Source organism: Populus alba, chromosome 15 (genome assembly GCF_005239225.2).
Source record: "Populus alba chromosome 15, ASM523922v2, whole genome shotgun sequence".
Classification (NCBI taxonomy): domain Eukaryota; kingdom Viridiplantae; phylum Streptophyta; class Magnoliopsida; order Malpighiales; family Salicaceae; genus Populus; species Populus alba.
The window spans coordinates 1,908,702-1,923,721 of record NC_133298.1 but is presented as its reverse complement, the minus strand read 5'-3'; the positions used below and the strand labels follow the sequence as shown (position 1 = coordinate 1,923,721).

At 36.9% G+C, this 15,020-nt stretch overlaps 1 protein-coding gene across 1 annotated transcript; it reads left to right on the top strand.

Moving 5' to 3' along the window:
• Positions 1 to 11,567: 11,567 nt before the first annotated feature.
• LOC118028339 (fe(2+) transport protein 1-like) lies at positions 11,568 to 13,880 on the top strand. The gene is made up of 3 exons (XM_035031897.2): positions 11,568 to 12,222; positions 13,158 to 13,307; positions 13,425 to 13,880. The coding sequence occupies exons 1-3, from the start codon at positions 11,608 to 11,610 to the stop codon at positions 13,728 to 13,730; spliced, it is 1,071 nt and encodes a 356-aa protein (XP_034887788.1). The 5' UTR covers positions 11,568 to 11,607; the 3' UTR covers positions 13,731 to 13,880.
• The last annotated feature ends 1,140 nt before the right edge of the window (positions 13,881 to 15,020 follow it).

Below are 15,020 nucleotides of genomic sequence, written 5' to 3'. Positions count from 1 at the left end.
GGATGACATCAGCATACACAGTCAGTAAAAGCATTGACTAGTCAACGGACATGTCAGCATAAGGGGCCCACCTACCACGTCATCAGCCGCGAGCCGAGCCAAGCCGGGCTGAGTTGAGCCGAGCCGAATTGGAGCTGAGCCGAGCCGCGAGCCGAGGGATAGGATCCAGTGTAGCGGATCCTACATGCAACCGGATCTGAGATTGAATCTGAGCCGTTAATTAGGCCAGAATTGTTTTGATCAAATTGTAGCCGTCTGATGTGCGATTTGGACGATTCAAGACATGTTTCCAGCTAATTTGATCATTCCGGATGCAATGGTATGGTCCGATCATTGAGATTCAAGACCAAAAATGGTGGTGGTGAATTATTAAAGAGAGATTGCCCGATCAGGAGGCATCTGAAGGTCATCATGGTGGTCGATGGAGATGAAGAAGAAGAAGGTACACACATTTGCCCAATTATGTGTGCTAAACTATTAAGTGGGAAAATTTAATTGCCTTGATGGAAGGCAAAATTGGGACACTCTAGACACCCGATCATGTGGACGATTTGAGGTGGAGAGTAGAAACTGATGAAGACCAATCTTGACGAATCTAAGCACTGGTAGTCTCGCCAGATGTTGAGAAATCAGGTATAAAACCGGGATATCCCAGATCACTTGTAAAGGAAAGCCGCAACAAAGCTAGCAAATGGTTATATATACAAAAAGGCAGTACGGTGGATAGATACGTTCTAAGAAGTTCTGTCTAGGAGATTGAGTTTTAAACGGGACCAGTGTGACCCCTCCAAATCTTTCCTGGGAACTTGCTTAGTTGAAGGATCATTCACACAGTACTATTTTTGTATATGTAACAATTTGTAATGAAACTATTGAAGACTAGCACGATGACGGCATAAAGGAACAGTTGGGTTCCATATGTTCAAGGATCTGATGGAGTGGTGATTTCTCCAAAGAAGTTAGATTCGGTGACTGTGATTTCTCGAAGGGAGAATTAATGAAGACCCTGATAATGGAAGAGAAATACAGCAAGGGGATAAAGATTGGCACCCTATTTTGACTTGGATAAATGTTGTGACAGGATGAGCTGCTGTCAAACATAAAAGCAAAGAATAGGGAGAAATTTGGAGAACCGGAATTGCACGAGAGCACACGGAGATTGTGCAGGAGTACCCGTAGGATCCAACGAGCTATTGTAATGAGACAATAGGTGCAAGGAGAAGAAGAGTTCTCAGATGAAGCTCAGAGCAGAGACTGTGTGAAAAAGTTGTACAACAAGAAGTCTCTTGTGCTCTTGATGAAGGTAACAAGCGAGGACCTTTCCAGTGCATGCAAGGATGAAAAGATGAGCTGTTGCAGAAGCACCTAATTGAGGGGGTGCGAACGCCTATGATGAAAGGCGAAGACACCAAAGAGAGTTGGTGTGGGTGGAGCTATCAAGCAGAAAGGGATAGAAGCTCCAAACATAGAAAATGAGATGGAAAACTGTGAAGAGTGCACCGCAACTTTCTCTTTCTATGTGATCAGTGGCAGTGATCTCTCCTAAGTCCACATGGTGGTAGAGAATCTTGGAGCCACTGGAGTCATCCCAGATGAAGGAGGATGAGATCGCTCCACGATGAGCGGAGACACCTCGGATGGAAGGTGTGAGGGCTATGAAATGAGCCCAAGATTAGGTCGCCCAAGACAATGGGCGAAGACACCTCAGAGGAAGGTGTATGGGCCATGATATAAGCCAAGATTAGAGACTTGGTTCAGACAGCCCCATGACGACAGGCAGAGACACCTCAGATAGAAGGTGTAAGGACCATGGTATGAGTCCAAGATCAGACCGTCTCATGACGACAGGCGGAGACACCTCAGACAGAAGGTGTGAGGACCATGGTATGAGTCCAAGATCAGACCGTCTCATGACGACAGGCGGAGACACCTCAGACAGAAGGTGTGAGGACCATGATATGAGTCCATGTTCAGACCGTCTCATGACGACAGACGAAGACACCTTAGACAGAAGGTGTGAGGACCATGATATGAGTCCAAGATCAGGTCGTCTCATGATGACAGGCGGAGACACCTCAGATGAAAGGTGTGAGGACCTTGATATAAGTCCATGTTCAGGCCGTCTCATGACGAGCAGAAACACCTCGGATGGATGGTGTGAGGGCCATAATGTGAGCCCATTTCAGACCGCCGCATGACAACGGGCGGAGACACCTCAGAGGAAGGTGTGGGCCACGATGTGAGCCCAAATTCAAACCGTCGCATGATAACGAGCGAAGACACCTCAGAAGAAGGTGTGTGGGCCATGATAGGAGCCCCAGATTTAGACCGCCACATGACGACGAGCGGAGACACCTGAGGAGAAGGTGCGAGGGCCAGGATAGAAGCCCCAATTCAGAACGCCCCAAAGCCGATGTGATGGCTAGATATGAGTGGACAAGTGTATAGCCAATAAAGTGGCTATGATGAGTATAAAGACAAATGCAGGATTGACTTTCATGGATATTGCCCCCATGCTAAAGATCAATGAGCTAGAAGACAATTTGCCTTGAACAATAAGTGGGTGACTTGTGGAGCATTAAGACGCGACTGCTATGAATGAGCAGAGGGCATGCGCAGGTTCCGGGAACAAGTTGACTCTTGTCAAGGTGGTGAGCTCGGAGTTGGCATTGTAATACTCAGAGTATGAAGATTGATATGGATTAACCTGTAATGGGCTGCCCCCATAAGTAAAGGTGGATAGCTACCCGAACTCTTGAGACTAAGAGTGAGAGACTCATGGAGAAGTAAGGCATGGTTCCTAAGGTGGAACAGAGGGCAGACGCAACTCCTGGATGAGTAGACTCTTGGAAGAGTGGTGAGCTCGTGATCACATTAAAATACTCAATGACTGTCGCACTTGGAAATATCAGTTTGAGGGGGTGTTGTAAGCCTTGATGTAAGGCTTGATAAATCATTCCGGGCCAAGCATGGTTGATATGCTTGAAGGGGAATGTTGTTCCAGAGACAAATGTTAAACACTCTTCAGATGAGATGTAACAAACCATCTGGTTGAAGTAATCCTTTGGAGTGAGCAAAGGGGTGCTTGGTTGACTCTGGTGATTGAAAGGTTTGGCGAGTACCTGTAAACTTGGTCACGAACACTCTCAGAATGGTAAGCTTGGAAGAGCTGCAAGATGTAAGCATGTGCTGAAGAAGCAAGAGGACAGTTGCCCCACATAAATGGCAAAGGGGGTGATTGTTGGAATATTGCCAATTATGTGGCTGCCTATGTCAAAGAAGATGGCTGCCATGTGAGAGTCAAAGAAGGCTGCTAGTGCAACATTTGCAGCCCCTTGACATTGTCAAAGTTTGGTAAGTTTGGCAAGTTTGGCAGCCACCATTTATGACAAAGGAGCAAGAGGAGCTGCCATTGATGCCTATAAATAGAGGCATACATTAGAGAGCAAAATGAGAGTGAAAGTAGAGCCAAATATGTGAGAAATATAGGAGAGAGTGGGCTGCCATTGCAGCACCAAGAAGAGAGAAATAGAGTGAGGTTGAGAGTTGCTAAAGAGGGAATAATTCCTCCTCCTCTATTGTTGTAAATCTTGTTCTCTCCCTATATAAACAAATGGCTTCTCCCGTGGATGTAGGTGGTTTGCCGAACCACGTTAAATATTGTGTCAGTGTGCTTAGCCTCCAATGGGCAAATATCAGAATATCACCGGTCGGAATTCCTTACAAAAACGCTAGGGGGCGGCCGTGGCTTGTTTTTGGCAGAGGGGCCATGAACAGCGACTTGTGTGCAGATCCGTTTAGGTTAGGGTTTTTTTCTTTTAATTCCCTCCAAAATTTCCTCCGCCCTAAATTTTTCTCCCCCCATCCTCTAAATTTTTCTCCCCCTTTTTTTCCACTATAAACAGGTATTTACAGGAGAAGTATGGCTTGGTCACAGTCACATTAATCCCTCAACTCTTTTTTTTTTTTTTATCAATTTTGATTTTTTGATTTTTTTTATTTTTAAAAACGAGTAATATCAACGTCGACTTAACAAGGAAAATCAGTTATTATAAAATTAACGCGTTCAAAATATCTTTAAAAATTTAAATTCTTCTGATATGACTTTGAAAATGTTAAAAACGATGTAAATATATCAAAAATGCATTTTTGGGGGTTTCATTTTTTTTTTGCAATTTTTTGGTTTTTTCTGAAAATTTATCAAAAACATTGGTAAAAAATTAAGTAGCAACAACATGTGTGCAGTGTTGCGGTGAAAGCGCCCACTTTCAAGTTATGTGTATCTATCTGGAAGATATGGGGTAGACAAGGAAATCATGTCTTTTATTAGTGGAATGAAGGAATGAAAGTCGCCACCTAGTATTTTGGTTACTAGAAACCTTAATTGGTTTAAGAGATCGGGTACGAAGACTGGTTGTATAAAGAGAGGTATTAGCACCCCAAATACATCCTACCTAAAGTAAGCTACATTGTTTTATTGTATGATAAATGCTAAGGTTTCATTTTGTTTTCTACTTGTTGAGACGTCTGCAGTTTAAGAAAAGTTCTCCTTGATAAGGAGTTTCTTATCTCATCGGGTAAAAACCTAATCGTTCTATGTCAACTAAAGAAGCTAATTTTAATATTATGAGTACGTCTTACGTGTAAGTTCATAATCCCAAATATTAAAATAAAAAAAATATTTTTTTTGGAATTTTTGAAATGTTGGCATGGTTCTCATGACTTTAATAAAGTGGTTATTAAAGCCAAAATGCACGCTAAAACATATATTTTTTATATATAAAAATATGATATGATTTTTTTTTTTGAGAGATTTGTCCATATGCAAGAAAGCAATACATTTTTTTTGTTTTTATAAAAAAAAAAATTCAACATTTTGGAGAAAGTTGGATATTTTAATACCAGATTTGTATCTTTATGATATAAAAATACAAACCAATATAATGTAAAATTGATAGTAAAATACACAGGAAAATCATAATTTTTTTAAAATATATTTTTTGAAATTTGTTTTTGGATTCGGCCGGACCCGGCCCACTCATTTTTGGAGGGTCGCACTTTGTCCGGCCCATTGAACAGTGGAGGGGGATCGAAGAAGAAGTAAAAGATGGAAACTGACTGGGCAGTTGCTGGTGGCGATGGCGTTGTTGTCACAGTGGACGGTTATGGTGGAAGACAGTGGTTCTTCTTCTTCTCACCTCTGCTTCACTGTGTTGTTTTATTCCTCTGTTTTTCGTTCCCTTTGTTAACAATGTTCTTCCCTCTCTGCAGTGGTTTCATGGGGATGCTAGTGGTGCTAGCCATGTCGGAATGGGATGGCAGATGATGGTTGCTGTTGGTTTTTGTTTTTTCTTCGTCTCCCCTGCTGCTTTCGGTTATCTTTGCTCCTTCACTCTGCTTTTCTATTCTTCTCCTTTTGTTATCTGGCAGTGGTGTTGCTGCTGCGATGGAGACTGGGAACTAGTTCCAGATGGCGATCCTTCTTCTTCTCTCCTCTCCTCTCATTCTTTGTTTTCTTCTTCTATTTTTGTTCTTTCCTCTCTTCTCTTCGTCCCTTTCCTCTCTTCTTTCTCTCTATCCACCTCTGTTTTTTCTTTTTTTCTTTTTCTTTTTCTCTAGAAGCTCAAATAATTCTCAACCGCCCTTCTTGCTCATTCTCACTCCCCCTAGTATTTATAAGGAGTAAAAAGCGGAGAGAGGGCTACTACCCCTATCTAGTCGTGGCACAAGGGAAAATTGGCCTGAGCGGCCACTGACAGCCACTTTAGGGTCGCCCGCAGGGCTTATCCCCTCTTCATTCTGGTCTTGGCAGGTGAGGGGCGTGGGTTTTGTCATGGTTTGGACAAGTGAAAGAGAGGGGGAGCGAGAAAATGCAGGGGGGAAATCTCTTCTTCCCCTGCTTTTGCATGTGTAGGGGAAGAAGGAGAACAATGCTGTTCAAAACGACAATGTTTCAGTTTAGTTTTTTTCTTCTTCTTCTTCTTCTTCGACGTTGAAAATAAAATGAATTTGGAAATAATCCAAAAATGAATTATGAGAAATGCTATCATCAAGGACCCCTTGGTATATATTATTAATGTTTTTAATGAATCTTGTAAAATAATCTTTTCCACCCAAAAAATTAAGTTCTTAATTCTTTGAATTTAAAATTTTGTATAGATTCAATAGTATTTAATTTTATTAAATTAAAATATAAAATTTAAACTTATGATTATTGGTTTATTAAAATTATAATATATTTTAAAAAATACACCTTAAATTACGAGGCTCAAATATTGACTTCTAATATATATATATATATATATAGACACACACACACACACACGAATTGTGAAGTACAATCCGTAGATAGTGTCGCACGTTAAAATCTGCACGGCATCGGGCTGGTGATTTTTCATTTTTTGTTTGCTTTGATTCGTTGGGAGTTGCCACCTAGTATTTAATTGAGGGCTACTAGGAAACTCGGGTGCTGGTCTTGTCAGAGATTCACAGGTAAATGACTGGTTGTGGTTTGGGAAGGTATTAACACCTCTAACGCACCCTACCTGAGGTAAGCTGCTTCGTGGACTTGATATGTTAAATAAGTTTTAAAAATTCTGTTCTTTCATCGAATTTTAGAAATACAACTTACGTGTAAGCTTATAATTCTTTATCCGTGAGCAAATCAAAATTTTAAATTCTTCTTTATTCTTGCAATTTTATCATAAAAAAAATATTCATAAACAAAATACAAACCACACATTCACTTTCAAGCTTCGTGAACTTGATGTGATTTTAAAAAACAAAATTTTAGCCAAATTCTAAGGCTTTAATAAATCAGTTATTAAGTCTCAGAATATATGTAGAAACATGTTCTTATATTTTCGTGGAAAATACAACATGATTTTATTTGTCCTTTAGATATTTGTGCATATAAATTAAAATATTATATTCATTTTTTTTGTCCTTTTTGATTCAATAACATACATAAAAAAAATACAAACACGCACACATCTCTTTTTCTATTATTATTTTCTCTTTCTTTTCTTTTCCTTTTTTACATCCACACTTCAAAATACAAATTCAAAACAACTAAACAAAAATTAGATTAATCAATTTAAAATTTACAAAAATAGCCCTTAAAACTCTAGGAATTGCAGAAAAGGCCTTCTGCACCCGCAGGAACAGTGGCGGCACTCTCCCGACATGCCACCGTCACTAGAGGCGCGTGGGTTCACGCACCGGCGCAAGAAGATCCAGGCAGTGGGGGGATCTGGAGTGCCTTCTCCCCTCTTCCTTTCCTCGTCGGCGGTGACACCCACCGTCACCTGCACAAGAAGAAAAGGCACAAGTCAGTTGATTTTACTTCTTTATTTTTACAAATATGCTTTTGGTTCCATTTTTCTTCTCCTCTGGAGATGGTTTTGTTGTGAAGGAGAGCCCTTTGCTTTGGATCTTCTGTGAACGAGGGTTACTCCACGGTGGCTGATCTGGCAGCTAGAAGATGTGACGGCCGAGAGGGGGTGGCATTGTTGGGGCCGAAGCAGCTAGTGTCGCCGCTTTGCTCGGGCTATTACGGGAGTCTCTGATCAGGTCTGCGCGAGCTGGCTGGTTGGCAGTTAAGGAGATCGCTTGTTGTCGTTGTCCGTGGGTCTTGCTGCTGTCATCTATTAGGCTAGCTGGCGAGAGGAGAGTGTTGAGGAGACCGAAGAAGAATAAGACGCTGCTGAGGGGAAGGGTGTGGTGGCTGGCTGGTTCACAAGAGAAGGAAGGATAGATCGGGGGAAAAGGCTAAGGGAGGTGGCAGTTTGGTTTCCAAAGAAAGGGGGAGGTTGGCTGGTTCTGATTCGTTGTGGGTGAGGGGTGAGTGAGCAGTTGTTGATGGCTAGCGGCTAAGGAAAGAAAATGGTGATGAAGGGGGAGGGCTGATGATGGCTCCGGGTGAGGGAGAAGAAAGTGAGATGGAGAGAGGGGGTTTCAGCGGCTACCGGAGAAGAAAGAGTTAGGTCTTTTTTTAGGGTTTTTCTCTCTCTGCTTTTTTTCTCCCCCCCAAATCTCAAAATTGCCCCCTTCCTTTTCTTTGAGTTTTGGACCTATATTTATAGGTAAAATGTTGCTTGGGCTTCAAAATTGGTCCCTCAACTTTTTTTTTTTGTAAAATTTTGATTTTTCTTAATTTTTTTGTATTTTTTTAAAACGAAGCAATACTCAATGAGAAAAATCAATGATTTTAAAAATGACGCGTGAAAAGTCGAACGCATTCCAAAAACCTTTTGAAAATATAATTTTTTTTAAATGACGTTGAAAAATGCTAAAAACGATGGCAAATATATTAAAAATATAATTTTTTGGATTTTGTTTTTTTTTTGCTTATTTTTGAATTTTTTCAAAAATTTTATCCAAAAAATAGGTCAAAAATTAGATAACAACATGTAGAAATGATTTCATCACCAACCCAATTCTTGTCCGATCCTTGCCATCCCAAATACATGCTCCAAAAATGCAGGATATGGAGCCACATGGGAGCAAAAGGGGGCAATTGCCCTTTAGTTTTTTTTTTAAAATATTTTTTATATTAAAATATTAATATAATAATATGGTGAGGGTTGATATATAATTAATGTTATTGTTGACTTGTGTCTTAATATAATAAATAATATATATATTAATATATGTGCAGCAACCCAGCTCATTTTTCATTTCCCCAACTTTCCCCCTTTCTTTTTTTTTTTCTGCTAACTATTCAAGAGCTTTTCTACTCTTTTTTATTTTTAGCTGCTCTCTTTCTTATACAATTTTTTTTTTTTCACGTCCAGTTAGGCAATTTAGGTAAAAAAAAATTATTTTTTAAATTTGTTTTATTATTTAATTTTAGTTTTTTATTCTTTAATAATTAGTTATTTAAAAATTTAGGATTTATAATAATTTAGAGTCAATTAAAGATAAATGGTAGTGGATTAGATTGGAAGATTTTGAACAATAGACATCGATTTTGATTGTTTTGAATAATTTAAGATTATATCATTTGCAATTGAATTGGTTACGATATAGAACTATACGTTTTCATGGGATACAACAGTCAAACATTCTCAAATTGTTGTTAGCAAGGTAAAGATTGATATTTGAAGAATTAAAATTGTTTGAGCTTGAGATTGGTCATTTTTATGATGTTAATTTCCTTGTGCCTTCCTATAAAATAATCAAGACAGATGAAATTAAATAATTTATATTTTAATTTGTTTTTTTTTTTCCTTTTTTTGTTTTCATCAAACAATTTGTATTTTTGCTGGAGAAGAATTAACACGTGTGTGCAATCCTGATTTTAATTAGTGCATCATATCCATAGTATTATGTACAAAACAGCTACATGGTAATAGGGAGTGAAATGAATTTTTGATGAATTGATGTGTATTTTACTATGAATTTCATATGAAAGATTTACAATTATTATGTAACTCAACTGAATTTTGTTATTATGAAAACTAAAAAAAAATTTTATAATAAAATATTTTTAAATTAATTTTGGGCTTTATATGAGTTAGTAAATTTGGTTTTCGAATTGATTTTTAATACATGTCTACATAATATAATATTTGTTAATAATTTATGCTCTTTATTTAAAAAATTCTGGCTCCACCCACCGAAAACATGGGTATTATATCAAGTTTCAACCCTTTTAAAAAGAAACCGTACAATTATAACATTGTTTTGAGTAACCAAGCCCTAACTAGAATATTATGATTTCTGATAAAATGACGGCATGAAAAGGACTAGTTCAGTTCTTTAACGAGAGACGACACCACCATCATCCAAGAACATTGTCAATGCTTGAACAATGTGTGCGGTGTGGGTATTGCCGTATGGTAGGATGGATAATCGAGCAATTTGCAGTTTTCAAATTAATGGCTGATTTGGCTTAGTGTCGTCTTCCTGTGTGACTGATCGAACATTTTTACCTTGGTTAATTGGCAATTTGGCATATCTTGTAGGGAGATCTTTACTTCTGAAGGAGGGAGAAATTGTTTTTGTTTTCTACAGTGGTCATCGTATTTCTTTTCCAGCTCAGTTTTTACATTAATGAAATTAACTAGTTTAATTTCCAGCAGGGTTTAAGGAGGCCATATAAATTGATGGATTAAAAAAAAATGATAAAAAAACAATCAAAAGGGCTAGCTTTTGTTCTTACATTGGTTAATTGGCAATTTGGCTCACAATTAACACAGGAGAAACCACGAGGATCACACACTCACCTGTAATCAAATGGCAAAATGCATCCACTCATGGGGTTTTTGGACGCAAGCCCTCCAACTACATACACGTGCTGGCTCGTGACTTGATAATCTACTGCCATTTTATGGGAAACAGGAGAGTGGCCGTTGAAGTCAACTGAGAACATAACATGGTGATGAATATTAGCCGTGCATACTACATAAACATTCTATTCATGACTGAATCAAATGTTTATGTACGGGCTAATATTCGTCACCATGTTATGTTTTCAGTTGACTTTTATATATAAATATATCTGGAAGGAGATTATTTCATTTGGATTCAGACAATAATTGCAAGTACTTAGTCAGAGTTGAGAAATAATTAGGAGGCTTAACCTAATAGGTTAGCCAACCCTTTCTATATATATGAGTAGGGCAATATACAATAGTAAAGGTGGAGATTACCACATAAGAATATGACTACAATATTTCCTATATAATTACATTCTATAATAGTCAGTGACCCTTCAACCAATATTATCTGGATTTTATTTACAGATTAAATACATCTAGTCACAGTCACGAAAGATCACACTCAACTGGTTTTTTCGTTTTAAATAATGATGAATCCAATGCCTTACCCCTCAATTAATCATTTAAATAATTTATCCATAGCTGATAAATGCTGGCCCAATCTAAATAAATAGTAAATTTTATAAATAGTTTTGATTTGAGTTAAATATAAGATGATAGGCTGGTTTCAGGTTAGGTATAGATATTATTCAACTCGTCCCGAACCTGATTTGAAAATTAATAATAATTTTTAAATTTTTGATAAAATTACATTTATACTGAATGATACATAAAAAAAAATTAGTATCAGGATATTTAAACTTAATCGAGTTGGATTAACATATTCAAAATCTATAATTATCAAGTTTTGAATTGGATATAAATAATTATTTTATATTAGATTTCTAGCATGGATATTTCATATTCATTCATTAATATCTATTAGTATTTTCTTATCAAAATAAGTTAAATCTAAAAGTTCCATACAAGCAATCAAGAACGAAAAATTCTTGTATTATTAAACATCAGTGTCTTAATCTATTGTTAGTCTCCAAAAAAAACCCTTGTTCTTGTTTTCTTTCCTTTGTTGACATTAGATCAATATATTGAACCCTAGTGAGATTAACTATGTTTGGCTTGATCATGCAAGCCGGCAATATTTTGTCCTAGTATACCATGCGACCATAAATGCATAGAGCATGCCATTACTATTTTAACATTTGAGATAAACAGTAATGATGCAGACAAATTTATATATAAGGAGACAACATGCACCGATAAGTGCAACACAAAATCTTTCAATCACCAACTACTAAGAAATATAGCTAGAGAACCATCATCATCAATGGCTACTTCAAATCCAAAGCTCTCAATCATTTCCATCTTCTTCATTATCCTTTCGTTCTTAACACTTCAAGCTGAATCGGTAGTAAAAGAGGGATGTGAAGAAGAAACAAGCTCTTGCAATGACAAAGCTAGAGCTTTAACCCTGAAGATAATAGCCATAGTCTCTATCTTGGTTACTAGCATGATAGGTGTAAGTGCACCTCTTTTTACACGTTCAATCCCTGCTTTACACCCAGATAAAAGCCTTTTTGTGATTGTTAAAGCCTTTGCTGCTGGTATCATTCTTGCAACTGCGTTCATGCATGTGTTACCAGATTCTTTTGATATGTTATCTTCAAGTTGTTTGCCAGAAAATCCATGGCACAAGTTCCCTTTTACTGGGTTTCTAGCAATGTTATCTGCCATAGTGACACTAATGGTGGACTCGTTGGCCACAAGTGTATATAGCAAGAAGTCTAACGTTGGAGTTAACCCTGAGAGCGTTACTCATGGTGCTGAACCAGATCAAGAGATGGCTTCTAACGTTGGACATTTCCATGGCCATGGACACCATTACGAGGACAAACTTGCTAGTGGTGCAAAACAATTGCTTCGGTACCGGGTTATTGCCATGGTTAGATTTCATGACTTTGTTTATTCTTCAATCATATGATTCTAAATTGAATACTAACAAGTAGGGGATCACAAAATTAACCCCTAAGGTATTAGTCAACTGGGTCCATGAAGTTTCAGACAATTTTCAATTGGGTCCTTTATTTTTCATGTTTGCAATTTTTCCCCCTTCAAACTCTCTTCAAAATGGAACAATTTGGTTTCATAAATATGCAAATTAATTATAAAGTCAAGTGAGATCATGGGGAAAAAAGAGAGATCATTCGTATACTTATTTTTAATGAAAATAAATTATTGTATTAATAACATGTTTCTTTTGTTTTAGTGTTAAAGTGATATTGTTGAATTAATTTGTATATAACAAATGGCTTCCGTAACTTTTTCAATATGGTTAAAATAGGGCCATTATTAATTTTAATGGCTGGAAGGTATGTTATAGTTTTTTATATTCCTCATTTTTTTTTTTCTTTTTTCTTTTTTGGTTATCGGAAGGCTCATTAAACAATTGGAGTCACTAAAACATGAAAGCTTACTGGGTTGTTTGTGTAAAATTCATCAAAATTATTGTATCATATTACCTTGAATTCTTTACTTCAAAAAAAAAAAAACGCAAACACACATATGTAACAATACAGAAGGTAATTCAAAATATATTTGAAGAATTAGCATGTTTTCTAATAACTTCCTTTCTTTTCTTCTTAACTTCACAAGCTGCTATCATGAATTCTTAGCCATTTACTTTTTTAATCCAGATTTCTTGTAATCAAGATTTTAATATTCTCACAGATTTCTTAGCTTAAACATATAAAAAAGAAGATAATTGGGCAAGACTTTTATTATTTTAACTGTAGATTGTTGGAATTGACCCCGTTCACAGACTGGCTAGGCAATTATTATAGGTTTTGAACTAAGATACACAGGCGTGGCTGGTTGCAGGTATTAGAATTGGGCATCATTGTGCATTCAGTTGTGATAGGCCTCTCTCTTGGAGCCTCAAGCAACACTTGTACAATTAAGGGCCTTGTAGCTGCTCTTTGCTTCCATCAAATGTTTGAAGGAATGGGTCTTGGTGGTTGCATTCTCCAGGTAATTGTTTAAAAAAAAACCCAATAAACATCTATAAACTCTTATAATTCACGTTCACAATCACAGTCAATGATATTTTATTGACATAACATATATTTTTTGCGTTCATTTGAATAGGCTGAGTACAAGCCCTTAAAGAAGGCAGTCATGGCATTTTTCTTCGCAGTAACAACTCCTTTCGGAATTGCACTTGGCATTGCACTGTCCAAAATGTACAAGGAAAACAGTCCTAATGCTTTGATCACTGTTGGTTTGCTCAACGCGTCATCTGCTGGACTCTTGATTTACATGGCATTGGTTGATCTTCTAGCTGCCGATTTTATGGGTCCGAAATTGCAGGGTAGCATTAAGCTCCAGGTTAAGTCTTACATGGCTGTACTTTTGGGAGCTGGTGGCATGTCTCTCATGGCGAAATGGGCATGACATGGTTCGTTAGTTTCTCGTGGAAGAATCTGTCAAGTCTCCCATGTCATATTATTACTTCAAAATTGTGTCTCTTGTACGAGTTTCCTTCAAAGTTGAGTTTTTTTTTTTTCTTATTGCAAGTTCAAAGTTGTTTTTGTTTTATGAGTGTGTCGTTTCATAATTTCTTTTAATGAAGAAGAAGTTTTATAATTTTGATGTTTCAACAATATGATATTTGATGTTAGTTTTTCTGTCTTCGTGCGTTTTCTCATTTAGTTTTTTTTTTTTTTTTCCCAGTTTCAAGAAGAAAAAAAAAACTTTCGAATGAGCTTAAATCCCCATCTCGGATAATCTTAAAAACACCCCTTTATAAGAGCTAGGTTCAAATATACATAAAGTGATATATATATATATATATATATATATATATATATATATAATATATATAGAGAGAGAGAGAGAGAGAGAGAGAGAGAGAATTAGCACAGCAAAGAAAATATTGGATACAGATTTGTCAGCAGCAAATGCAACGGTAGTAGATAGCATGGGCCTGCAACCAGCCTCATTTTGAGTTAGGCTAAAACTCTAGAGGAAAGAAAACTATATGCTGGGCTAGCCTAACCCAGCCATATAAGCTCCATGGCAATATTTTTCTATGCATTCAATTGAAAACAAAAAAAAAAAAAAACAATTGTCATCTACAAGAGAAAAAAGAAAGAAAAGAAAGAGGGAACATGATTTGGTCCAATCATTGAACTCAGCTTTGGACTATTAGGGCTTCACATGGACTCAAATAAAGTTTGCTGGCCACCTTCATTAACAAATATAGGTGTGTGCCTTTTTCTTTTCAGAACAACCTCCCTCAATCATGTATGTTTATCTTATCTGCATCTCCCAACCACACCACCAACCATACCCACCCTGGCTCCCCAAAGCATATAAAGATTATTAGCAACACATTAATGCATTGTACTGAAAACCGTTATACAAGTTATAAAATGAAAGGGTCAATTTAATTTTATCATAACGATATTATTTTAATTTATATATTAAAATAATAATATTTAAAAAAAAAATAAGATTTTGATTAGTTAAATCAAGTTATTGTTTATGACAAACCAGATTAAGTAGATGATCAAATCAGATTAATTTTGGATAGAGATAGATTTGATCAGGTCTTAATACTACCAGAAAATCGATAAATACAAAGAGAATATTTTGTCGGTAAATTTTCGAGGGATTTTACCGACGGAAATATTCTCTCCGGTATATACTGAGGGAATTACAGTGGGGAAAAGAATTAAAAAC

Excerpts from the sequence above, each read along its gene's own strand:
- LOC118028339 (XM_035031897.2), top strand. The coding sequence starts at position 11,608 with ATGGCTACTTCAAATCCAAAGCTCTCAATCATTTCCATCTTCTTCATT. Across the intron at positions 12,223-13,157 it reads GGTACCGGGTTATTGCCATG|GTATTAGAATTGGGCATCAT; the intron begins GTTAGATTTCAT and ends GGCTGGTTGCAG. Across the intron at positions 13,308-13,424 it reads TTGGTGGTTGCATTCTCCAG|GCTGAGTACAAGCCCTTAAA; the intron begins GTAATTGTTTAA and ends TCATTTGAATAG.